We start from the raw sequence: 27,923 nt of genomic DNA on the forward strand, positions 1-27,923 counted from the left end.
CCCCTTTGCCATCTGTTTTGGATGCAATGGCACTGCCTTTTTCTGGACGCCAGTAGCCACAAACTGGTCGGCTGCATGGCAAGCTCCTGAGGGACTGTGATACTCTTGTCCAAGATTCTGATGTACCACCACCTCACATTGTTTAAATATGCGCTCACATGTGGTCAGATTAAACATGCCCTCTGTGATGAATTCAACCATCCGTACGGTCGGTGTGCACACGCCTGGGCTTTTTCGAAATTTTAAATGAAAAATGAAATTGAATGATGGTGGATCAACCTCAGGAAAATGTATGGGGTTAATCTTCACACACGTTCTATGCTCACTGCATGACATACACATAGACCTGTGTACGCTGAGTCGACACAGCCTACAGGTGCAGTCCCCCCTGTCATATTTAACCAATGGTCCACGACCTTGCAGAGATAAGCCTGCCATTCCATCCACATTACCAAAATTTGACAAGGAGGTTTATAATTTACCTGTGTTTCCAATCTTTTCGGGACCCTTCTGGTGTACTAGAGGTGTGGGGCTGATTGATGGTTCGGAAACCAATATTCATTCTTGGACCACTGGTGCTCCGGAAATTGATTTGTCACACCCTCAAATCAACTTTATTACCGGTGACCCAACCACTCAGATATTTCAGGGACTGATGCATAAATGCCTCAATGGTTTGACTCCACTTTTTGGTGAGCGCTCTAAAGCTCTTAAGGTTTGTTCTGGGGTTTTGCAGAACTTCCTGATGATGGCGGTCTTCATCTTGGAATAGATAATCTTCTCTTCAGGAGTAACTGAAAAATTACATTAGTTCAAACCTTCAGTAAACTTTTCATAAGGAATGCACACCACAACTCCTCTTGCATCTCCTTGAGGCACAAAGCTAACTCTAGCTTTTGGAACCAGTCAATAATGCCCTCCTCCTCATACAGCTGGACTAAGTCCTTGGGGTGGTGGCACCTAGGCTTTCCTTGGGAGCCACCCCTGGAGACACTTACTTCCAAAGTGAAGGTTTTGGTGGCCTCCTACTGTGCTTCGAGTTCCAACTTGTTCAACATCACATAGCCCCGTTGCTTCTGTTCCTCCAGAGCCATCCTCCTCACCTATAAGAGGTAGAGACCGTCAATGTTGAGTGCTGCAATGGCCGCTCGTGGCCCAGCTGAAGCGCGGGACCTACCTGATGAATGCAATGTTCGAGTGCCTCTCGACCCTTGGGATACAACCGTGCCCGACAGGTGAACCAGTAGTGAACCAAACAACACAATAGCACAGACCAAAATAAAGGGCATGTCTAATCAAGGTTCTATGAAAATATATATACTTTAATCAAACACACCATCTGCACTACGAATGAATAGGAAAATACAGTATAAAAACCAATCGCAAAGGAAGAACAGAGAAGATGTAACAGACTGAAAAAGTTGCACTCTGAGCATAGTTCCAGAAAACAGGAGCAATCATGACCCAACCAGTCTCTAGGGTCCAAGTGGTTCAAAGTCCACTATACTTGGATACAGTTCTTGGTGGGCTGACGCAGTCAAATCCGGTGTCGAACGTAGATAGGAATGAGCCCCAAACTGATATTAAGACTGATATTACTATTGATGGTGGTGAATCTGCTTAACAAGCGGATCATTTAAAAAACTCTGGCAACTTGTTCATGTTTGTGTTAGTGTAGATTTTATACTTTGTTTAGAAATGTTACCAATATATACACATTTTCTTTTTACAGGTACCTGAATTTGAGACCTATTTTTTCGTTGAACTTTATGAAGTGGGTGCTGGCGCGGCACTGAACAGTAGCAATGCATTTGCTTATATCACAGTCCTAGAGAGTGATGCCCCTCGAGGTCTGATATATTTTGCTTCAGGCTCCAGAGCTGCTGTGGCTAATAAGAAGACCTCCTTAATCACTCTACAGGTGTCCCGGGAGCCCAGTGTAGGAGTGGCCACATCTGTTAGCTACAGTTTGGAGGTAAGTGGACATTTTGAATTCCAGTATGTTCCAGCAGTAGCAATATATTGATTTCACCTCTGATATAAGAAACGTTGCATCTAACATGTTACATACCATCATTCATTGCAATGTTACACTAGAAGGTTACATGCCCTGCCCTTAGACCTGCCCACGCCCTGTGAGATATTCCTTCCTTAGAGATATTACATGGTATTTCCGCTTTATTTCTACCATGCTCCAAATATTCCACAACATTATTTCTCATGTGATCTATTGATTATGGATACCCTTGAGGGTGTGAATTTTAAAAATGTGATTTGAGGACATTCCTTCAAGTAATGATTATACCATTCCAGCATGTGACATTTTTGTATGTTGGCCTCTCAGACTACTGCATACATAGAAACATAGAACATCTGGTCTCATAAGGGCCACCAATCCCCATTCAGTCTACAAATCACGGGCCTACCCTTGATGGGCACACCCTACATGGCCTGGATTGTTGGTCTTGTTTTCGCTGTGCTATTGCTTCCTGATACAATAATTACACTCACTCACCTCTCTCTAACACAATGTCATCGAGACCATTTAGCCACAACTCCACACTGAGCCTTTAGCCGCCCTCTAAAAGTCTCATGCGGTGGTCTGTCTTTCCAGAAGTTCTCATTTAATGCAAAACATAATTGTCTAGTGTATGGTGTTTACCCGCTGCATTAATTTAGATGTCTCTAGCATAATCTATCATTGACTGTACACTTATTTGAATTCCTGAGCCTCCCTGCATTAAACTTGCAGTATAAGCTACACCCTGTTTTGTTATTTGATCACCTACAATGGGGATGATTTTCCCCAAATTGTATATGCCACAGAGAGGACCAGTTCTGTTTGCACTTTCATGCTAAATGGTCTCCTCGTAAAACTGTAATCCTTTCCACCACAAAGTGGAACATTAAAGAATCAAACACAGGTGAAATTGCCTTAATACTTTACGTATGCACTCCATATGGGGAAAACTGTACATGCCTCCCACAATCAACGATTGCAGGCAGCATTTACAATGGACTCACATGGATTCTACCTGCTTTTAGCAGATGTACATGTCAGGCAGATTCCATAGGAATATATTAATTAACCATATTAACCGTGGCAAGGACTTAAGTATACATTTTAAGGAATGTTATTCATTATTTTCAAATCCAGATTTGGGAAAAACACCTAGTGAGAAGGAAAAGCAAAATACAATATTAAAATATCTTCAGTTTCAAGCTCCTCTTATGGGTTATATATTGAATAGGTAATTTACCTTTGTGTTATGGCTCTATGGCAACACAAACAAAATCAAGATTGTAGTGCTAAATTGCATTCCTGTGGTATTTTACTCAAGTGATGGTAAATTGCACATGACGGTGGTCAGTTACACGAGTTGGCATGTTCAACCATGTGTGTTTCTGTTTTGTTTTATGTGTAACCAATATGTTCTAACATTCACAAGACATTTGAAAAATATAGTGGGTGGAAAAATGCCAACTGGTGCAAATCATAACCGCCATATTTAATATTGCCCTCTGCAACTGTGGAACACAGGATCAAATTGACCCAAAAATGCAATTGAACACAATAGGCCTCTTTATAAATTGGCCAGTGTGGAATTAACGTGCCAGTATTAATGTTTACCGCATGTCAAACAATCGCCGGTAGTATCGGAACTGTTGTTACTGGTGCCGGTCTTACCGGCAAATTCCTCCATGGAGTCCAACAACCGACACCAGCACTCGTAATCCGGCAGTAATACCGCCGACCGAGTCCCGGTATCAGTATTTCAGTTTGTCGGTATCGTGGCAGATTTACCACCACGATACCGGCCAATTTATAATGGGCCCCAATGTTCTTAATTCCCAAAACATAGTGCAGTTAATTGAAACCACCCCAGGACTGCTAACTTGTATTCACCACTGAGAGATAAAAAAAGGTGTAGGCTCTCTTTATTGGATACTGTGACTGACATTTTTAGAATGATACTGGTGATTGCAAAAAAGTATTAGAAGGGCTCATGTGTCTTTCCACAGCCTAGAATACAATTCTCTTCCTGTTATCTTATGTTACTATTCTTTGCGTAGCGTAAATGTTCACCATCAGGTGGTATCTTGGCGCTTACCAAATCCATGACCCAATAAAAGATTATTTAACTAGAAGAGGGCTGTAAGATGTTTGCAGTGAGTTGCAGATGAATATATGTATCCCTTAACACTGCTAATATTATTCTTTTTAGGAGTTGAAAAAAGCAGAGAGTATCGGGAACACTGTAATATCACCGGCTATTGCAGGCAAAGACTTTGTAAAATCAGAGGGGACCTTGACCTTTGAGGCTGGGCAGAGGAATGCCGCTCTGGATGTCACACTCACCCCGGACACTGCGTCTCTGAATCCATTCCCCAAACGCCTTCGTGTCGTGCTTGCTGATCCTACCGGTGGTGCCAAAATTGATGAGCTATACAGGATTGCCAACGTCACCATCGTCTCGGACGCTGTATCCCAGTCGGTCTGGGGCCTCATTGACCAGCTGTACCAGCCCCTTGACAATGACATTTTGAACGGGGTTCTGGAAAATGTGGTGACGAAAGTGGCCACTGAGAAAACGGACGAACAGCTCAGCGCTGTGGTCGATATCATGGATAAGGTGCGTACATAAAGCAACATTGCCGCTGTCTGATAAGTAAGTAGAGTGCCAGGCTCCATGTGCAGCTCATGTTTGATACCCATTCATGTACATGCATTTAGTTAAGATAGAGTTAAGCTGAAACAGTTCAGTGCAACAAATCCCTTTACATTCAGTGACAAATCTTTAGTTGAATTGGCATGAAGGTGATGATTTAATTCAGCAAAACCCTTGGAATTTGGCAACTGCTCCAAGCTATGACACTCTGAGCCCCCCCACATAAAGCAGTGTCCTCCTGCCTTCTCCCAACCTTCCCCACCGGCAACCTGAAGTGTCACAGACCCATAATGAGTTACCAGTGTCTCCTCTGCATTTGATAAGAGACACCTGTGCCTAGCCTCTTCTTCCTCCTGATACATCTGCTGTGAGACCGCCTCTGTCTCTTCCAGTTCTTGCTATTTATATCTCCCTGTATCAACACCAGCACCCTCTCACTGTCTGGTCTTGGACAGCCAGACCTGTGTGCTGTACCCACCATCGCATGTTCAACTGAAAGGCTTGTTTCGGCCATTGTCCAGGAGCACCTCCTGTTTGATGTGATATGATATGGCATCTATAACGCGCCTATACACAAGTGTTTCAATTACAAGGCCTGTCTCCTTCATTTTCTCCTGCATTAAGTCAGGTATCACCTGCCATATCCTCCCAGCCATTTCCAACACCTCTGACAGAAGGACTCCATGCATCTGTCTTGCCTCCTTCACCTCTGCCACCACTGTCTATTTCTGAAGCAGTATTAAATGTCTGTTGTTGTCGGCGCTGCCTCATCATTTTCCATCTCTAGCCTCTGTTGCAATTGCAAACCCTCTTAAAGCCCTGACTCTTCATTGTTTTTCTTGCTGAACCATCCTCAAATGAGTTCTCCACCTCAGGAAACAACTGCTCTGGTTTGGGTATCTGGCACCTACAGGGCTGACAGCCTCAAGAGACACATCTTTCTCCTCCAAATGATTCTCCTGGAAACCAAGATCCTCCTCCCAGAAGACATCAGCCTCCTGCTGTCCTCGTAATCCCTGCCCCACTTCATCATTTCAATCCCCTAAATCATGACAGAGTCTCAGGTTCACACACAAACGGGAAGGATTTGTAGGTTTCCCCACCAAGCACGAATACAAAAGACGACATTTTGTGTTAAAGGCTAGATATGACAGATGGAAGAAGTCAAAAACGATCTACTACGACAAAGACACAGCCAATTGGGATTTGGGATAAAATAAAGAAAGGGGCTTTGTTTTTGTCTTTTTAAACTTTTTGGGGTGACACAAAGGTGAAAGCTAACAGGGGAAACATCAGGTTAAAAGAAATTGAATCATGGAAACGTATAGTGATGACACATGGGACCTAATATACACACAAATGAGACAAATAGAGAGGTACAAGCACTCAGATATAATGCGCTGTCAAGATCGACCATCAAGCGCCTCCAAAACCCACCAGACCTTCTCTAGAAAAAATATGTTGGGCTTGACTAGCAGACTCTCCTGGTCTATTAGCCGAATGAAAAACAATACGAGAACTTGAAATTGACTTGGCCCTTTTATAGGACTGTAAATATGTGTGCATACAGCTTAGACCAGCGCAAGCTGGTTAATCAAATTAATACATATGACTCTGCTCTTGTTGATTAAAGTTATTTTTGGGGGTCAAAATACAGCAGTCCAAGGAAATATCTACAGTCAAAATTTACACAGTTCTGCTTCTTAACTGAATTAGAGACCTGACACTCCTGATGAACCAATTATGGTGTTTCTAACAATTTTTGTGTTCAAGTGAAGCAATTCAAACCATTTATTGTAATTTCAGTTTCTATAATCATTATCTCAGCCATCCATCCTTTGGACCGATTTGTAACCCCTCGATATTTGTCTCTATTTTAAAATACATTTTTCTCACATTACCACATGAAAATGATCTCTCAATATATTGCTAGAGTCTTTTTGAGCATTAAGAAACAAGGCCATTTTACCAAATAAAACAGCTAATTGTTTCATGAATGTCAAACCTGGCATTCCTTTCTTAAACTCTATATATTTCAGGCTGCTAAGCCTAGGCAAATTATCTGCTTGAAATCCCAAATCACACACATTTTACCGTATTTGTGATCGGCCGATTCGGGTAAATGAGTTCCGGCCGGCAGACCCACTTGATTTTATATATAGGGAAGCTTCTGGAGCTCTTCAGTGGGAGTAGGGTGGTGTCGACTGGTGTTTGTTGCTGTTTGAGAGCTGGGGCATTTAACTTTCCTTCATGGGAGGGCTTTTAGGGCTTTTGCATTTAATATATTAACTGGCAAGACAGGATTGAATGAACATTTAAAAGGAAATTAAGATTTAGGTATCTATTGCTGTTTGAGAGCTAGAGCATTTACTTTCACTTTTAGGTAGGGCTTTTTGTACTTTCAAACAAAACATCACTCCATGTTGTGCATTTAACAATATATGAGAGAACTTGTGTAGGGTGACTTTAGGCAGTGCACAACAGAAAATAGTTGTATTTTTTTATTTTTGCAAGCACGACTTAAAAGCAATCCACAATTGACAGAAAGACAACAAAGTCTTTGTTTTTTTGTAGAGATTTCACATTCTCTGGCAGGCAACTCAACAATTTAATTTGCAAGTGTGCCCTGGGGCTGGTTGATTCAGCACAAGCTCTAACACAAGCATTTGCCACAACTTTGAGGGGAACAAAAAAAAAGTTATGGGGTGCTGTAAAAATGGTTGAACGTGGTGATCACAGGTGGTGGGCATTTGTAGCAGATTGACTGGCTGTGTTTTTTTTTTCCCCAGAGATTTCACATTCCTTGACAGGCACCTTAACAATTTGCTTTGCATATATGCACTGAGGTTGCTTGATTGAACACACACTCACACAGAAGCAAATTAATTGAATTAATTTGCCATAACTTTGGGGGAACAGAAAAAACAATTGGGGGTTCTGTAAACATTGTTCACGCTGATGATCAGGGGAGAAGGGCAATTAGTGGCTGGTTGATTAACTGTGTGATGCAATGCACTACCTGCCTGAGCACACTGGCCAGTACGCCGCAGGAGGAATTTGAGCAGGGCCAGTTTCTTTGAACAGACACACGCACACACGCACAAGAAAAGCAATTGAATTGAATTGATTTGGGCGGGAAAACACATGTTGGGGTGCACACACACATACACACACACACACTCTCTCTCTCTCTCTCTCTCTCTTGAAGGATGTGGCAGAGGAGGGGCGGCAAGTAGTGGTAGGCTGATTGGCTGTGTGACACAACACAACACCTGCTTTACCACATGAGTAATAGGCCAGGGGAGAAATGTGCACTGGTCCTTTCTTTTTTAACGTGCACACTCACACACAGAACAAGCTGTTGATTTGTTTAGGGGGACAAGGACCTTTTAAGGAGTGCCAGAAAATTGCTAGGGACTGTGAATAATTAGTGGCAGGTATATAAGCTGTTTGGAGCACCACACCATCAGCTGGGGCACGCTAGGAGGAATGTGCACTGGGCCAGCTTGTTTGAATGGAGGCACTTACAGACAAGCAATTGAACTGTTTTGGGGGAGATACCATTTGTGGGGTGCGGGAAAATTATTTGGAGGCGGTGGGCAATTAGAGGCAGGTTAATTGGATGTGTGACACAATACGCTACCTGCTTGAGCACACTCAGCGGTAGGCCGTAGGAGGACTTTCCGCTGGGCCCAGCTTGTTTGAACAGGTGTATTCACACACAAAAAAATTGAATTGTTTTGGGGGAAGCGAACCATTTGGGGTTCCAGGAAAAACTGTTGGCGGTAGTGGGCATTTACTGGCAGGTTGATTGTATATGTGACAAACACACTAACTCCTTGAGCACACTGAACAGTAGAACAAAGGAGGAATTTGTGCTGAAAGGGCACACTCACACACAAAACAGACCGTAACATTGATGTGTGGGAACGTGGATATTTTGGGGCTACTGTACAAATGTATGGCTGTGACAGGCAATTAGTGGCAGGATGATTGGACGTGTGACTCAACACACCACATGCTTGAGCACACTGAGCTTTTTTGAACGGGCGCATTCAGATGCAAAAGAAAAAGTTGATTTGTTTTGGGGGAATATAACATTTTGGGGGTGCCTGAAAACACTAAGATAGGTTTTTTATGGCTACAAGCAGGATAATGAGTCTAACCACAGCAGTTACCCAGAGAGATGGTTGGAGGAACAAACATAGCCCGTAAGTGCACCTACTACCACCACAACCCCCACATGGGCTGAGAGTGTAGAAATACCATGACAAAGTACTCATCCTGTTTACACTCTCTTTGCATCACTCGAGTGATCCAGAGGTGGGAGTAGTGTGCGTCTGTCAAGGACGGCACCTACCAGACCATCACAGCAACCAGTACCAAATCTTCCAACTGTAACCCTTGTGGAGAACCATGTTCCTTCTTCTTTTGCTTCTGCTCAACCACCAATGACACCTACTGTGAGGCTACAGTGCATAAAGAAGCTGTGGAATGTTTTTGCACACGGTTAAGAGCCACATCTAGCCACCTAAAGAAAGGTTGTTTACCATGGGAAGGCAGGTACCATTCTAGGCACAACATCATTGCTGAGGCGTATGTTGCGACATGTCCACAACAGTGGGAAAACATATTACACTGCACATTGCCAAAGGGCATAGGAAAATTATACAGCATGCTGGAACCCCCCATATGGTGAACCCAGAAATGGGAGGTGCATCAGTTCTGCAGCAAAGAAATGTGTTTGCCAGTGCCATTAGCACCAACCAAATAGAAATTAGTGGTAGGGGACCAATGGATTTGAACCAGCCCAGGCTCATTGAGCAATTTTATCGCAGTTAGAAATGTAATCCTAACCACCAACTAGTGTCATGCTCCACATGTTTCTCAATGGTAAATTGCTGATAATGCTGGCAGTAGACTTCCTGCCATACACCTTTGTTGAATACAACATTTCCATAAAGCTGATGGCAAGAGCTGATGCCCGCTGGAAAATTCTCAATCAAACTTACTTTTCATACAAGGCTTTACCTGCATTGTATGATGCACTAGTTCTTTGGGCTGAGAAAGTCTGCTTCACTATGGATATGTGGACACGCGGGAAAAGCATTGATTACATGTCTGCAACAGCATATTGGGTCACCATCCCCTCTACTAGTGAGCAAAGAAAGCCATCTGAGCATATGTATACTGCCGCCAACAAGCCACTTTGTTTATTCAAGGTTTTGATGGAAGGAGCCACACGAGAGAAGTGTTTGATAGAAAATGGACAAGTGGTGACAGAGAAGCTAACTCCCTGGTAAATAGCGTTGAGCTTTGTGTCAGCAGACGTGGGAGTAAGAGTGGGCAACACACTGTATGTACAGTGCCTTGTACGGGTTCTCCACCTTGTGGTGACACGTTTTGTCACTGATTGCACCCTTATCCATAATAAACTTGCTTTGGCCCCCCACATCAGCTGTAATTTTCGCCAGTGGTACAGAGCCCAAAGTGCTTTCAGTGTGTTGCATGTACATTACAAACACACACACAACCTGCTAAAAATGTCTGTTTCTGCCTGCTTTAATTCAACATTCCATATACCTGACAGGCTGTGTGAGCAAATACATGCTAGACACATAAGTGGCAATGTTCAGACCATTCCCCAGCACAGGGAATCCCTCAGCCTTTCTGAATACATTTAACCAATTCGCCAAAGCACTCGTGTACACCCACATGCCTCTAAACTCTAGTTGCACCAAAGCTAAATTGTTCGCACCCTGGTGCACAGCCGAGCTTTCCATCAACACACACTCAATCAGATCCCTTGAAAAGCAATGGCACAAGGACTGCCGCCCAGAGGATCTCTCATCCCTTATAGCCTTGTGCTTCAAATGCATACACAGGATCTCCAAGGTTAAATTGACTCACTGCATCTACGTTGAGGCAGCCTCTAACAGAAGAAAATCCTTATTCAAATTTGCCAGGCACTGCCCCAAGCCCACACCTGTCCCCAAGGTGCCTGCGTCACAAGAGAAATGTGTTGGAAACAATATCTTTCATCATCAACAAAATTTAAAAGATCAGATGTCTCAAAATCAGACAGAACATTGTTTTCCATCCCATTCATGGGCATTGTCCTTATGGACAGACATCACTCTTCTCTCTCCTCTCTCCTAATGATATCTTAGACACGCTCGCCTCTCCTAAACATACCACTTAATGGACGACCTCCTTCCGTCATCCCTCATTAAATATTTCACTGGCCCTCCGTTCAACAGCATTGTGAACACCTCCCTAATCGAAGGTGCATTCCCAGACATGCTGAAGACATGTTTCACACAACCCCTTCTCAAAAAGCTATTGCTTGACCCAGAGGACCAAGCCAGCTATTGACCTATCATGTGCCTCCCATTCATAGGGAAGCTTGCTTGCAACCGCTCTACTTCCCAAAATGGACTGGCTTAGCCTCCTCCGTGATTACCCATCTGACTTCTGCCCCAAATGCAGCACTGAGACTGAAACAGCCTGAGTGGTGGACGATGCGCTGCAAATCACTGAGCCAGGACCTTTGCCTCCTAGTGCTTTTAGACTTCTCAACTGCCTTCAACACAGTTGACCATCCGACACCCCTCGTCTTTCTCGCCAATCGGATGGGATTCTTTAGAAGCATTCAAAAATGCTTTGCTTTCTACCTATCTGTCAGACGCCAGGCCATACAGATGGGCTCTTTCAGATCTAACTGACTCCCAGTCATGTGTAGGGTTGCCTGAGGGTCTATTCTCTCTCATATCATATTGAATCTATACATGGAATCCTTGAGAGCACTCCTAAGTGACCCCAACATAGCCATCCATCAGTACGCTGATGACACTTAGCTGTACATTCAGTGGCCACCAAGGCATTACTTGCCTCTGAGAATGCATGGCTACCATCCAAACATAGATGTCAAATGCCTACGTCAAACTGAACCCCTTCAAGATCAAATTCATCCTCATTGGTGCCCTCATGAAACAACAGCTTGTGCAACAATGTCTGGATGACATGTGGCTGGAAGTTTTCACTGCCAAACACAGCCAAATCCCTGGGCTTCATTGTTGAAAGCCTTTCCTTTTAAAAGCAGATAGCCATAAAGGCAATGTAGCTGCAGATCTCCGCGCTCCTCAAAATCAAACCCTTAATTCCTAGCTGTTGCGATTTTACCCATCGATGGGGTGGGGGTATCCAGCCTCCCTCAAGACAACCCATGACACCTCAACCAGCCTCATTATAGGTACCCACAAATTTGACTCTATCGTTCTAACACTGCGTGAGCTTCACTGGCTCCCACTCCCCATCAAAAATGCATGTATCACCTACAAAGCAGTCTTGAAGAGAACACCAACACACTTGGTGGCTAAAATCCCCATCTCTAGTGTCTCGGATAGACTGTAAAGAGAAGACTCACAAGCAATCCGTCTACTGCCACGACCCCAACTATCTGGGGTAATTCCAGGCAGAGGCTAGAACTGCCCACATCATCCTCCACACTAAAAATGTGGCTCTTTCAACAATACCTGCTGGAGAAATAAATGTTCCTCTCTCCTTTCACCCTGAGTATTACGCACTGTGTAAAATGTCCACCCTAATGCTGGCCCACTCGCGTTCTAAAGCGCTCTGCTGATCTTGAGATAGGTTTTGTGCTTAAAACAATAAAATAATGCGGTGAGTGACTACAGCCACAGGCACAGTCAGGAATTGGATGGCACCTTCTTCAATCCTGTCTCAGTGGCAGCACGTATGCAATGTCTGATGTTTGCTGCTGCCCTTTTACTATGTTACTCAGCGTATGAGCCAACGCTCTGTCACTGCGTGAGGCGCATTTTAGGAACATGTCCAGAAGAGCAATGGAACATGGTAACATGGGCATGTCAGACATTGCACATGTGGTGGGAGAGCTGCTGGCATTCTTTCAGAATGACCCAGGTATTAAATGCATGAAAGACAATATGGAGCCTCTTTGGCATCATTCATTGATTGCAGTTTTCAGGCTGTTTTCCAGAGTGTGAGCAGTAGGATGTTTGTTGGTGCAGAAGTACGAGACTGGCAAACAGCTGCATTCTTTTGGGCAAAATACTTTTATTTAAATGAAAAAGAAATAACTACAAGCCTATCTTTCCCTAACTCTCAGGAGGTCCACAAATCACAGTCCACTGTCCTGTGTCAAAACCCTATTTCCGTCCCTTAAACTGTTAATTAAAGTAAGGATAAAATGGAATCTCTTGGTCTAGAAGACTGACTCACTTCTTCTGGACTGAGGGTCCATAAACTGGCACCAAAAGAAAGAATAAAAGAATGGGTTCCCTAACTTTAGTAACAAAGTTTTCAAATTCAAATCCTAACACAAAAGAAAATAATTCACCTAACCAGATAAATTGCATGAGTGCATGGCACACACAGTAAGAAAACAAAAAAAACCTTCCCAGCTGAAACCAAAAAGTTTTAAAATCACAAATAACACACACTGGGCCTCATTACAAGTATGGAGGTAGCATGGCTGCCTCCATACCGGGTTCCATAACCGGGTTCCTTCAATGAGGAATTACCGGGTCATTCCAACCTTGGAGGACCCGCTAATTCCTCATTGAAAAAACCCATTCCCATAGGGCTCAATGGGAATGGGGAGGGAGCTAGTAACGGGCCTGTTAATAATGGGTACGTTATTAGCTCCCTGGTCCCCTTGCGGGACCCGCTAAGGACGTCTGTCGTAATAGGGCGTCCCGCAATGAACGGTGCCGGTCCCGTACCGGCACCCTTCATTACGGGAGCAGCAGGGTCAGAATGAGGCCCACTGTCCCCAAAGAAAAAAGAAATCCTGTCTAACCCCTCAAATTCTCTCTCCTGCTCCTGCTGTGAATCTGCCCTGCCTCACCTTCCTGCAGCCAGAAAAACCCACAAAGGAAACAGGAAGTTGATGGTTCTTTATACAGGCTCCCTAACTAGTTTTCTGCCAAAGAACTAACCAGAATCCACTCAAGAATACCCACATCTTATGTCACTAATACAGTGTGGACCAAAACCTTGCACAAGGCCAGAATCCGTGCACCGGTTTCCTCGTTCAAACTCACAACGGAAATTAAGACATTGCAATTCTTCATCGGGCTCCCACGTACTCAACTATATCTGGCAATTGAGCCTTTTGGGAGTCAAGGGAGAGGAGGATTTGGGGGAGATTTGCATAGGAGTATTACCCATTGTCTTCAGGAGCTCAGGTCTTTGGAAACTTCAGTTTGTCACCAATATATTTGTCTAGTAAAAGAGCGTTCTCTCCTTCTGGTCATGAATCAATCCTCATGGTTGGTACTCTTTTGCTCCCCTATTGGAAGGCAAATATAGGGCTGCACACTCAGTCACGCAGGGTGATTCAGTGACCCATACCCACCAAACAGAAACCCATCTGCTCAAACCCACGGGATAGGTCCAGGCCTTATTATTGGCTTACGACTAGTGCCACAGGATCTCACAGGGCCTCTGAATGTTCGGTTTGTGGTTCAAGAAACGTTTCTCGCTATGATCAAGAAACCTCTCAGGTGATGTGTCCAAAGGACAACGTTTGTACTTTAGAAATGCACGAAGCTTGTGGGGCTTCCATCAGTTTGCGCTACACCATTTAGAAGCAGATGACTTCCTTCAGGTAACTATGTTTTCCCCGCAGGGACATCCAGTTACTGAGTAGCATTGTGCACATACAAGCCTCATGAGGGCTAACAAAATACTCTTTCATGTACAACACTGAAGATGCACCTCAAATGAGTTCGAGCAATCGCTGTGTGTAACAAAAGGATACAGTAGACATGGACATAACCAGGCCAGTGCCCAGCTTGCACAATCCCCTGAAGACGCCACTGTGCAGCATGTGCTTAAGAAATGCACAAAGTTCACCTTTTGCAAATAGAGGCTTTTGCTTCCCTACCCATGGCATAACTCAGCCATGCACCTTGTGCTCTGCTGACAGTTCCTTCATGGGAGTCTCGGGAGGATAGCTCAGGGGCAACATGCTAGCCTTGGGAGCAAGACGACTGTTGGGGCTCTGGATATAAAGCACGTTATAAATAACCAATTACAATTACAATGGGCTGCAGCTGAAACCTCAGAACCATCAGTGAGCCCACCTCAATAGTAGCCTTTCATGAGGTTAAAGAATCAGACCGCCTAGCATTGTGCATGGAGCAGTCAAATTCTGCTTTCCGCGCAGCCCTTAGTGCAGGGGTAATGTTTAATGTTTGTTTAATGTTTAATGAATTTATATTGCGCACCTACGGACCCAAGGGCTTGAGGGCGCAGACATAACAAAGGACAGGAGAATATAACATATACAAAGATAACAAAAGAGCAAAACATAGGAATGATAAACCATATGATCATACAGATGACTGACTTTGCAGACAAAAATTAAAGAATTAGATTACAGTTCGAAGGCCCTTTGGGCAGGTATTTGCAGCGTCTGAGATACACGGGTAAGGAGCACTTCCCACAGCCAACTAAAATACAGTCACTGTTGGGGGAGGAGCACCAGTCACTCAGGTCCAGCTTTTTAATAATCCGTAAATCGTCCAGTCTAACTGCACCCGGACCTGTTCTCTGGCGCAGCCATGCAAGAGTCTTATGTCGCAGTGCTTCTTTGGACTTGATTCCAGTTGATTTCTGAACATTAGTAATAATAAAATTTCTCTCATCCATTATAAAGTCGGAAGAGTTTGAATGTTTTAGCCGTGGCATTGGTGCTTTTTTTATTTGAAGATTGCGTGATAATATCCTTTTCCATTTGGAGTTCATGGCTAAGGGCTGATTAGCTGCTTTAAGGTCATCACTTGACTTTTGTGAAGGTAGCGATGGATCAGTTTCCTGAATAGGGTCTATGTTAGAGGCTTTTACTCTTTCCTTTTCTGGTAGAGGTGGCTCAGAGTATCGACGTCAGCCATTTGCGTAGCTTGATCAATCATTTTCTTTAATATGGGAGTTTGACAGGAGATGTTGATCCTCAACACCGGATCAAAAGAGTGCACCCTGCAGCTCTCTAGAGGCTTTGGACTGCAACTCCCATGATCCCTCACCATTGTCTATCCCGGCTAGAGCTGAACGGAATTGTATTTCAAAACATCTGGAGAGACAAAGATTGCAGACACCTGCCTTAGTGGTTGGTCCTTTTAGGTCCTTGTTGGAAAGCAAACTCTGGTTTCTGCTGGAAACAGGTGCCAAACCTTCTGTGAAAAGAAGTCCAATTGTAATCCCTGACATAACTAGCAATGGGTATAGCCTAAATAATAAAACAATCTCAAATGCTTCTGAATTGAATGCTTATAAACACACGTGTGTGCATGTGCACTGTTTTGCCAGTGGTTTCAGTATGTAAATGCTGACGTCCCCCACCCCCTTAAAGCTAGGTAAGGCGCACAGCATCCCCATGCCAAACCGTTTCTCCAGTCCTGCTGTCAGAGACAGCAAGGCTGGGGGGAAATGGGTGGGTGAGCAGAACACAGTCCCGGGAGGATAGCTCAGCGGCAGCGTGCGCGTCTTGGAAGCAAGACGACACGAAGCAACAACGGGTTCGATCCCCGGGTCCGCGCTTAGAAACCCCTGGGAGTTTAAGCGCGTTATAAATACGTAACTAAGACAAAAAAAACAACACAATTACACAACTAAGAAAAACAAACAATTCCTGTAACAGCGCCTCGATGCCTGTGGGCTGTGTGAGCGCTTTATAAATGTTAAATAAATTAAATTAAAAACAGTGACACTGCACTCCTGCCCTAGGACCATGTCACTGGTGTGAATAACTGAGCACTTGGTGGCCATGGCAATGCATGTTGGACTACCTGGGCTTTTGATGATAATTCCAAGTTAAAGTGTGAGTACATAGGCATTGGATGTCGATACCTGCCTAAAATGTATGTATCTCCATATTTGAGGTCAATGCCTGGCAATTGTCTGGGTACCCCGGAATTGAATGCAGTGCCTGCCAAGTAAGTGAGAACTCAGGTATTTTTTAATCACAGTGCTGGACAAATGTGTATTTGGATTTGTGAAGACAAAGCCTGGCAAATGTGTCTGTTTCGTTACGTTTGATGACAATCCCTGGTAATGGTGTGAGCTGGAAGTTATGTTAGTAACTGGCCATGTAATGGCAATACCTAGCAATGGCGTGAGCAGTTGCTCTGGGACATGTTCCACCCGTCCGACGACAAACCCCCATGAATGCACCAACCAAAACAGGAATCACCCGAGATGTGCCCAACTAATCACCCCATGACACCAAAGTGACATTGACCAACTAGAGATATGAGATGCGAAAAAGCTCCAGCCCCAGACATTGAAGCGCTTGCCCCAACTGAGGTTATAAGTAACACAAAGCACGTGTAGGAAGTTGTTTGTTAATGATTGTTTGTTGTTGTTAACCTAAACATAGGCATGCAATATGAAAACTGAAATATATGACTGTAACTTTACAAATGCCAATAAAAACATGTAAACATCAAACTAGCAATGGCGTGAGCGCTTGTGCATTTGATGGCAATCCCTGGTAATTGTGAGAGTACTTGGGCGTTTTGTAGCAATATCTGGCCATGTGAATACACAGAATTGAATGGCAATCAAAGTCAATGGTGTGTGTACTTGGGCATTAGAGCCGTAAAGGTGGAGGTAAAAATAACCAGCCCAGCTTGTAATGTGGTTGTGATTAGTTCCTACTGACATTGGTAATTGCACATTGCTAACTGAATATTGTTGGCTAGTGGCTCTGCTAACTTTACTTTGGTTGTTTGTGATCTTGTTAACTATATCTTATTTGCTAGTGACCAGAAAACTGCATTTTTTTCACTAGTGACCCTGCTAAATATTTGTTGATCCTGAGGCACTCCACACCTACTGGCCCTGTAACACCACCTCTCTGTGCATGTATGGTCACACTCTCTCACCTCGCTTCCTTTTCTACCTATCTACCATGCTTCTAAATGTTTTCCTCATGACTGCCTCTTTACTGCCTTTCTCCTGGAGCCTATACCAGCACCCATAACCCCATGCACCACTTATCCTCTCGTCCTCTCTCATCCTCCGTACTCATCTCAAACGACACTCTGGTTGTCATCCCACTGACAATCTACCCATGAAAACCTCATGAATCCCACATGCTCTCCTACTGAACTCACCATGGGTCTCTGGAGTGCCCATTCTCTCTGCAAAACGGATTCTTTTCCAACTGACCGACTTCAATTCCCACCACACCAGGCTCCATGTGGAGGCTTCAAAAGGTGGATTCCCCAGCCACTGCCACACACTGACTCTGCATCCCTCTACCATTCCCTGTGCTAGCCATGCATGGCATGCGTGTTTGAATTATGATTTCCAAGGTTACATTCAAAAATAGCCCCCTCTTCCCCATCTGACTATACTCTTTCTTCTCTTGAAAACATCCTGACAGAATTTGTCACTCCTTACTCTATCTTCATTTCCTATTCATCTACCACCAACCTGGCAAGCTAAATCTCTTCTTCTCTGACCTTGAATCTCTCTTGGCTGATGTGCCTGCTATCCTCATGGGTGAGCTTGATGTCACTTATATGACCAAAACCACTGATGACAGCTAGATTCCACTCTTTCAGAACAGTCTTTAGTCAATCTTCACAACCTTACTACTCACATCCACCCCAATAGTCCGGATCTCATCTTCCTATCCTCCTCACTTCACTCCTCTGCACTGTCTGGTCACCCTACGAAAACGGAAAGATTGTCCCACCAGGAATAAATTAAATGTAGAAACAAATTCCTTAACACACATATTTCATAGTGCTGGACAGAAACAGTCAATTTAACCTTTCGTTTCAACCAAAAAAGGAGAAAAGCAATTTTGTTTGTTATTCATATGAAAATGCAGACACATATGATATGATATGATATGGCATTTATAACGTGCCTATACACAAGTGTTTCAAGGCGTGATCAGGCAAGGGAGGGGAAACAGAGGGAAGACAGAGACAGCGATCCTACTAGGCCAGGTGACATTGAGATCGCGCAAGTGCAGTGGAGGGGGGAAGGGGAAAAGTGCAAGGGGACCCATTCGTGTCTGTAACAATTCAAGTATTTTATTTTTTGAAAGAGAAATTCATGATATGATATGATATATGATATGGCATTTGTAACGCGCCTGTACACAAGTGTTTCAAGGCGCGGCGAGGCAGGGAGGGGGGAACAAGGGGAAGACAGACAACGATCCTACTAGGCCAGGTGTCATTCAGACCGCGCAAGTGCAGGGGAAGGGGGAAGGGAAAAGTGCAAGGGGAAGGGGAGGGGGGAAGTGCAGTACAAGTAAGTAGAACAAGTAAATAAATAGGGCCAGCTGGTGGCAAGTGCAAGGTAAGTGCAGACAAGTGCTGGGAAAGGGGGGGCTGTAGGGATACAGAGACAGTCCCTCAGTGCAGGGGTTGCCAGGGAGGCAGTGCAAGAGGAGAGTGGCTGGGACCAGGACCGAGGTCGGTGAGAGTGGCCCAGTTGCAGATTCGGTGCAGATTCAGTCGAGACTTTAGCAGGGGAGAGGGAGAGAGAAAGCAGAAGCAAAGAGGAAGGTTTTGAGGTGCTTCCGGAACCGGAGATGGTTCTCCTCAAGTTTCAGGGAGGCAGGAAGGCTGTTCCAGAGGGAGGCCCCTGCCACGGCGAGAGATCGACCCCCGACTCGTTGCTTCGAGAAGCGGCTGACCCTGAGGGAGTTGGAGATGGATGAGCGAAGGGCTCGGGAAGGAAGATATTTAGGAAATGCGAGTTGAAGGTATTTAGGCCCCAGGCCCCAGAAGGCCTTGTGGACAATGCAGAGGGTTTTGAACTTAATCCTCGCAGCCACTGGGAGCCAGTGTAGAGATTTCAGTCCTGGAGAGATACGGTCCCTGGGCTTGAGGCCAAGGACAAGTCTCGCAGTTCTGTTCTGGATGAGTTGCAGGGGGCGGAGAGTGGAGGCAGGCAGATTAAGATAGAGGCTGTTACAGTAGTCCAGCTTCGAGAGAACCAGGGCTCGGGAGACAGTGAGCTTCTGGGGGAAGGAGAGGAAGGGAAGAATACCTCTGAGGAGGTGCATCTGGTAGTGTGACTTCTTAGAGACGTCAGATATATGAGGAGAGAAGGAGAGTGTGGAGTCGAAGATGACCCCGAGGTTTTTTGCCTTGCAGGTAGGAGCAGGAGGAGGGCCAAGCGAGGATGGCCAGAGAGCTACAGGGAAGGAGGGAGTGGGTGTGCCGATGAGTAGAATCTCAGTCTTACTAGCATTAAGGCAGAGGTCATTGGCGGCACACCATTCCTGGATGGCAGACAGACAGTCAGAGATGAGGGAAGGAAAGGAGGAGGCCGAGGGTAGCCTGAAAATGAGCTGGGTGTCGTCCGCATAGCACTGAAAGTAGGGTCAGAGAGCGGCGATGCGGTGGGCAAGGAGTGCATAGGCACGCAATATAAAACATATATGACGTACATATACGTAATAAAATACATTTCATGAAAAGAAACCCATGTCATCTCAGGTTACAACCACAACTATTATTAACAAAGAGAGAACAAAAAACAAAGGAAACTATTCTTTTAATCAAATCACTGAAATCCAAAACAAGGAATTTCTCGAAGGATGGGTCCCTAAATATGCCTCACTATCTAACTAAGATGAGACTATTCGGAAGCCCAGTCAATTGGACTACAATTGGACTAAGTTGACGGTTCAGGGTTCTATGTATAGTGCAGTGTTTTGGGAGAATAGCTCATCAGCAACGTGCTCGCCTCGGAAGCAAGACGACGCGAAGCAACACAGGTTCGATCCCTGGGTCCGTGCTTAGAAACCTCAGGGTATTAAGCGCGTTATAAATAACCTATTATATCATATCATATCAGTGTGAAGCACTGCCACTCTGGTGCCTCGTAAATGTATGCACTGCTGACTTCCAAAGACTATATGGTAAAGCGGTAAAACACTTAGCTCTTCCTTCTCCAGGACCAACAATTGTGTCCCTAAAAATCAAACCATAAACATTATATTAAAAAGCAAATTGATTAGGCAACTTCAAACCCTGTGCCACAAAGGATAGTATAATCTCTACCCAGCACCAATACAGAGCAACTCATGTTAATAAATCAGTGAAACTACACGAAATCACATAAAAGAAAAAGTGATTTAAAAACCAACTTGGTAAGAAGCTGCCAAAAGCTCAGGACTCACCCTCAACTTTCTTTGGTATTTAAATTCACAAGGGAAGCATGACAACCAATTATCCAGGTTCTTCCTATGCATAGGGCGATGAAAATGCCAAAGCAACACTTAAAATATAGTTCCCATATTTATAATAAATACCCCCCACACTGGGTAAATACCAAGTAATGTCCAGGTAGAGTTTTCCAGTGAGTAAATATTGTTCAGAGCAAACACGCCAATTCGGCCAAATCTACAAATAAATGGGAGAAACAGAACCACCTGTTAATATCTATAAGTAGTCACCTTAACTGCAACTGTATTACAGATAGAGCAAGGCATGGAAGTCCCACATTCATATAAAGAACTCACCTATGAAGTGTAATATGGTATGAGCAGCCACAAGTTCTGTGTCACCACATAGACAAGAGACATTGCTTCTTTCACACAGGCGTGCCACATAGGCAGGTTCAACAAGTAAACCGCAGCATATATAATGGAAAAGAACTGTGTGGTGCTGTATGTATACAGAGTGGCTGCCTTATTGATTCACCGCAAAGCAGCAGTCCAACTTTGTATATAAAAAGAATTCACCAATGCGTGTACCCAAGTATAGGTAGCCGCAAATCCTTCAAGGCCACTCGGGTGAAAGCACGAGCAGTTGTCCCTAACGCGACCCAGCTTTAAAGATCACGTTTTAGCCATACGTGATTGAAAATGTGCATCGCCAAGACGCATCTCTTTTACATAGAAACAATGAGCGCGCCATTTTGAAATGGTATCCATGGCCCATCATAGCTACTGGATGAGTTCATTTGCACCGCTGAACTAAAAATAAAGTGATGCATGTATCAACATATTATGAGCTAAAACCAAGTTCTGAATGAAAATCGCAAAGCTATATACTGGCCCACAGGTGTTACTATATGGGCTCATCTAAAGCACTGATCTAAGAAGAAGTAATGCATATAACCAATAGCACGCAGTAACAGAATTCTGCATGTCAATCAAAAATATTTATTGAGAAAGATATATCCACAATGAAAGTTCTGTTACAACTGCAAAGTCAGAGCACCATCTTGGAATGGCGTCCATAGCCCATCCAAATTACTGTATTGGCTCGTCTGTTCTTGATGACAAGTCTAAAAAGAAATGGAATAAGCGGCAATAAACAAGTGCCACGATAACGCTATGTACACGAGTCATGCACCGTGGAGGAGAAGCATCCGCTGTTCTCGTATGGTGAGATTTCAGACGGTGAATCTAGCTGGCTTCCTTTAACAGAAGTGTTCATTAAGGGTTTGGAACACCTCTCACGATGTCAATTACCCACCATAACAGGTCATCTGCAGTATGTTGAAATTTAATGAAGCGAGAGACCAGTGGAGCCGAGATGTTTCTACACAGAATTCTAGATAGGTGTTCTGTAATTTGCACATGTACTACCCTGGAGTTTTGGCCCACATATCGAAGCCCACAGAGGCATTGAATACAGTAAACAACTTGAGCGGATTTACAATTTTACAAACATTTAACATCCAACTGTCTGTCCCCAGTTGTAAATGATTGTATTTTTTGGTAACCTTGCAGACCTTGCAACTGCCACAAGGAAAGTGGCCGTGCAAGGGTTGCAAGTCCTAATTGGAGCTGGTGGTTCTATCCTGTGTAGACCTGGAGTGAACCAATTTGTCCTTCTGGTTCATTGGACGTTTAAAGGCAAAGAGTGGTACAGCTGTGCCAGGCAAACACGACCCTAAAAATGGCCTATATTTTGTAATAATTTTTTTTAATTGAAAGGTGCTGGTGTTATATGTCATCACACAGGCCATTTTTTCATCAGTCGATGTTCTAGATTTTGATTCACGGAGGCTTTCCCTCAGAGTAAATTGAGCCCTTTCCATTGAATGAGAAACAAGTTTCTTACGATGGTCTCTAGTCTTCAGGCAGAGACTGAGATTGTTTTCATGTTTGTACTAGTCCGGGACAGAAGTACAGTTCTGCCTCAGATGTAAAAATTGGCCAGTGGGAAGATTTTCCTTCATACTTCGGGGGTGGAAGCTCGTGAAGTGAAGAGTCGTGTTTCTGTCGCTGCTTTTTTTCTATAGTGAATACTGTGAACCCATCACCCTCCGATCAATCACTCATCCGCTACGCCATCTAAATTCCCCCTCCACGCTCTCTCTCTTCCCCCTTCTTCATCCATCACAAAAAGAAAATTCAAGCCTTACTCCATTGTACCCCATCTTTACTAAATCACAACCTCCCTCCAAACTCTCTCTCCCGTCTTGCTCACACTTTGAACTTGCCTTTGTTGAGTTCAACACATTTCTGACAATATTCTTTCTGCATCATGAACCGACTTGCTCTTTGACTGCTTCTCGTCCTCACCCTCAAACATGATTCTCACCTGCAAAATTCCTGCTGAGAACCACCTCGCTTTGACATAGCAGTATCCCTTGCTCGCCTCGATGCATACGACTCTCTCCTTGCCTTCACCACTACTTTAGACTCAGCGAAATCTTAGTATTATGTTGGCCTCATATCAACTTCCACTCTTCTGCAGCCACATATATATTACCTACGTGATCACTGCGCAGCGTGAAATTGCGAATACGAAAATATCAAGTTCCAGAATCGTGCTGAAAAGTGATCACATAGATCACTTTCCCGGCATCCCGCATCCACCTTCTCCCACCCACTTACCTGTTCGGCAGCACACACAGAAGTGTGCCGCCGACTCTCCTCTATCCCTGTGGTGTTAGTTCCTCCCACTAACATTGGCAAAGCTGGCACCACAAGGTCCCTAGCTCTGTTTTATTTTTATTGTCCTCTGCTTCCAATGTCATGGAAGCGGGGCACACGGCTGCAACCCACAAAGCCCATAATGCCGAACAAGGGGAGCGGGGGACACCCCCTAAACCCCCGCTCACCTTGTTCAACATTTTGGGCTTCATTTATTTTACACATGTCGAATATGCAGTAACAGCACATTCAACTTTTTGGTAATTTTGTTGCATACGAAAAACATGAAACAGGGCTAGAAATGCATTTTTGTATATTTTCAAAAAATGAAATAAAATATTTCAGAAATCCTGCATGAGGTATTTCTGAAATAGAGCATGTCTGGCATCGCGCACGGTAAAGTCATGATCCAGGCTAAACCCTCAGAATCCCGGATGAGGCAAGGGTAATTACTACTCGTGGTATTTCCATCAGGTATACCACCCCCATCTTCCGAGGATGTAAAAAGGTATCTGATTCAGGAAAATTGTTGTACAATTGTCGAAGGTCTGCTTATGAATCTGTGGTAATGGTGTGCTACTTCTCGGCATTTCTCAGGTGGCCTTAGAAGCTGAAAAGAAGGCTCTTAGTGAGAAGAGCCGTCTCCTGTTCTATGACATCCTCTGCAGCCTCGCCAACCCAAGCCGCAGAGACACGCGCGGTTACAGCCAGCTTGTGGAAGTCACTGAGCGCTACGCCTATTCCCTCTCAATGGACATCAGCTGTGGATCCGCGGGAGAAAGGTACACATTTTATTTTAAATGCGTACATACATCAAGGTATCTTCACTTCAGCTGTTCACCCCTTTCCCTACATATTGCACCAACAATGTTTGTAGAGCCCTTGTAATGCTATTTCTGAATGAGATAGCCATGTGTGTATTATCTCCACTACCACTCAATCCTTTTGAACTGTTATTACTGTCCAGTTGTAATCCAAAACACTTAAGAACTTCTGAAATACATATGCTAAGGAGTTACTACTCCACATGAAAACAATCCTAATCATTCCATTCCCAGTTGGGACGTTGTTTAGAAAACATGCACCTTTCCTATATCTGGGTACCTTAGGAGCATACATACAATATTTGAAAACTATTCAATGGCAAACGTGCAAATGTTCCCCAGGCACAATCAGTGGTTCTCTTTAGCGGCCAATGAGTCCTCGTTCACGAGCAAAACATTGTTGCAATCAAATATAAAATCTCTGAGCTTGTATACAAAAAACACAAATCATTCCTTAGCAGGCAAGACAATACATACTATGATGTCATCCCTCAGACAGCGTGTGAATGTAACATCTCCCCATCAGTGGTGCCTTCAAGTTGTGCAGAGGCTATGAAGATGGTGTTGAAGACAGTCGGTCTCCAGGACACTTATGTGTCCAGCCTGATGTGTACGAAGAGGGTGACTCGTCAAACTGACTCAAGCACTAAGTGTGGCGCCTATACATAGTTTATTTGTTTTATGTGTATATGGCTTAAAAATATAACCCGTACAGAAATCTTTACACGTATCTAAGCAAATTAATACACAATTATTAACATCTTAATTAATTCATACGATCAAATACCAAATCCATATTTACAGTTATAAAGAACAGTCACATATTACATTAATAAATATTCAAGTTCATAAAATATCAAACACATGCCGGTCCGGAAACAAGGGTGCCGGTAAGCTTACCGCCACCGTTGATTCCAGACCGGCATGTTGGAGGTCTGCCTGCCGGAGCAGGGCATAGCAGCCACGGTAGGCAGACTGGTCACGGAAGCATTGGCACTGTTAGCAACTTCCTACGGGACTCTATGGGAATGGGGACTTAAAATTTACCGGCAATTGACTTTCAGGGCCGCCGGGGTTGTAATCTCCCGGTGGCACCGGGAAGTCAGGTGCCAGCAAATATTTACGGGTCCGGCAACAACCGGTGGTAGCACCAGCACGGTTACCGCCAGACCCATAATGAGCCCCATTATTATAATCGTAAAATACAATAATTAGGAAAAAAAGAGAAAGATACACTTAAAATCAACACACCAACCCAAATATTTCCTCTATGCACCTTAATACTGCTATAGACAGAGATATTTCTGAGCCAGTCAAATCCCTACTCCAGAAATGCTCACGTCTATAAATTCTTTGATTAGATAGAAATGTGCTAAAGTGCTTGTGCCTAATTATAAATGTTGACGGGCATTCCGTATGTAAGTGCTCCAATGCTTCCAATTGTTCTTTGATCTTACACAGTATGCACAATTTCATTGTTTTTTGCACCCTCCCTTTGAGCACCCTCTACCTCCCTTGCATAAGATTGAAGCATAATCTTAAAAATGTAATCCTCAGTTCTGCAAAAGGAAATCTGTTTCATACAAACGTTTTTCTCTCGAAAGCACCACGTGAAAAAGGGTATCATTAGTAATTGTCTCTCTTGTCCTACACCCGTCGGACTTCCAAAGAGACTTTTTTACCAATTGCGGACAGGAATCATATTTGTCTGAAAGAAAGTGGCCTTCTTTTCGGGTTACTCTTGACCCATGTGCGGTTGGGGCTCTATTCCTAGTACCCCAAATGTCTCTGTATCAGTGGTCAATGTCATGTGAGTCAAATTGTCCCCCGTCTAAGTAACTCACCCTTGAGTAGTGTTCCTTGCGCCCTGCAAGACTTCAGATGCCTTTAAACGGGTGATCGCTCATGGTAGAATAAACATCACCATCAGTGGGAAAATTCATCCCCCGGCCAGGCCTTGCTTTAGCGTATGCTTTTTTACAGTAATAGCCCTGTTGGATTCACAGATGACTCCATGCCAGCTGTGATGGTGTGCACACTCCTAAGAAAATGATATAATTCCTGAGTTGAAACGTGTAGAGCATGCTAGCTCTTCCATGAACATGATGCCACTGTCATAGGTGTGTCCCTCTGTCTGTTGGATGCTAGGGCCCTTGTACAAAGCTCACTTAGTGGTCAGAGGAGAGCACTAGATCAGAGATATGTGAGAAACCTTTAAACGCAAGTTTAAATCTTGGCTAGCCCGATTCAGCCCTTCATACTACTGAGGGCAAATCATTGTGTATTTTTTAATTTGGTAATTCCAATGATTACGGAACTTTGAAATTGGAGAATTCTGACATGAAGATTAATTTAAAAAAGTTGTATCATTATTTTGAATATTAAGGGAGCACTTATAGGAACTATGTATTCTTCATTTTGTCAGAATACTTTTAAATCTTCTGATAGCATGTTCTTCTGCTGTCCATTCCCTGTGAATGTTGAGGGCCTGGCTTATGGGACTCAGGTCCTGGTCTTTCATAATACGTTTGTGCCCTACCGTAAGAGACCGGAGTGGCTAAAACAGAGAGCAGCAGCTAGGCTCTTATTGACGGTCCATAAACTGAGGGCTACAGCGATCTTTAATTCAATGTGCTTCATGCACAAAGCCATCTAAATCATGAAAACGCCAATCCTGACGCAATCGCTGTCTACTTTCTGACCAGATTCTTAAGATCACCAAGTAACTGTCTACTGACAATCCCTAGATTCTCTACCTGCCAACAGTTAAACTGTAATAAGGTAGTCCCTATTAGTTTTACAAAAAAATCTAACTGTAAGAATAATCAGTGGTTCGATGAACCACTGAAAAAGATGAAAAAAGATTATAATCGCAGGGAAAAACGTTGGCGAAAATCTATATCCCCCGCCTATTTATTGGAGGTAAATTAGCCTTAAAAAAGTACAAGGACGGCATTATTAGGGCCAGAGCAGGCTGTCTGAAAAAACAAAAAGAAGTCACTTTAAATACACCAAAGGCTCTATTTGAAATGGTAAAAAACGTTAGTTGTCCACCATGTACCACCCTGTGTCCTATTCCTTCTTTATCATTGGCCAATGATTTTAAAACTGTTTTGTAGCAAAGATTGACCAGATTCAAACTAATATAGAACTGGAAACATCATTTGAATCAAATGACCAGTTGAATTCCAATCAGAGGGCTGGGCCAGAGTTGACCTGTCCAAAATTTGAATTTAAACCTGTGGAGTTTGACCTGATTAAGAATCTTATGTCCAAATTAAAACCAACTAATCACAACTATGACTTTATTCCTGCCTATCTAGGCCCGAGAAGTGGACATTCTGAGTGTACCCGTGTTGGCTATTGTAAATGCCTCACTAATACAGGGTTGCTTTCCTAAGGAACTGAAAAAGTCATTTGTCACACCCTTACTAAAGAAAAATACTCTAGACCCCAAGGTACACTCGAATTATTGTCCCATTGCAGGCTTACCATGGTTGGCCAAAATCTAGAAAA

The 27,923-nt window shown here is 43.9% G+C and overlaps 1 protein-coding gene across 2 annotated transcripts in view; it reads left to right on the forward strand.

Moving 5' to 3' along the window:
* ADGRV1 (adhesion G protein-coupled receptor V1) overlaps nt 1-27,923 on the forward strand; it is a 2,479,945-nt gene that overhangs the window by 1,273,478 nt on the left and 1,178,544 nt on the right. For both annotated transcript variants that reach the window (XM_069627623.1, XM_069627624.1), the window contains 3 exons: nt 1,733-1,975; nt 4,227-4,634; nt 24,181-24,365. In XM_069627623.1, the coding sequence (XP_069483724.1) occupies nt 1,733-1,975; nt 4,227-4,634; nt 24,181-24,365 (836 nt within the window). The remainder of the gene's footprint in view (nt 1-1,732; nt 1,976-4,226; nt 4,635-24,180; nt 24,366-27,923) is intronic.

This window comes from Ambystoma mexicanum, chromosome 6p (genome assembly GCF_040938575.1).
Source record: "Ambystoma mexicanum isolate Mex_15411 chromosome 6p, UKY_AmexF1_1, whole genome shotgun sequence".
NCBI lineage: Eukaryota > Metazoa > Chordata > Amphibia > Caudata > Ambystomatidae > Ambystoma > Ambystoma mexicanum.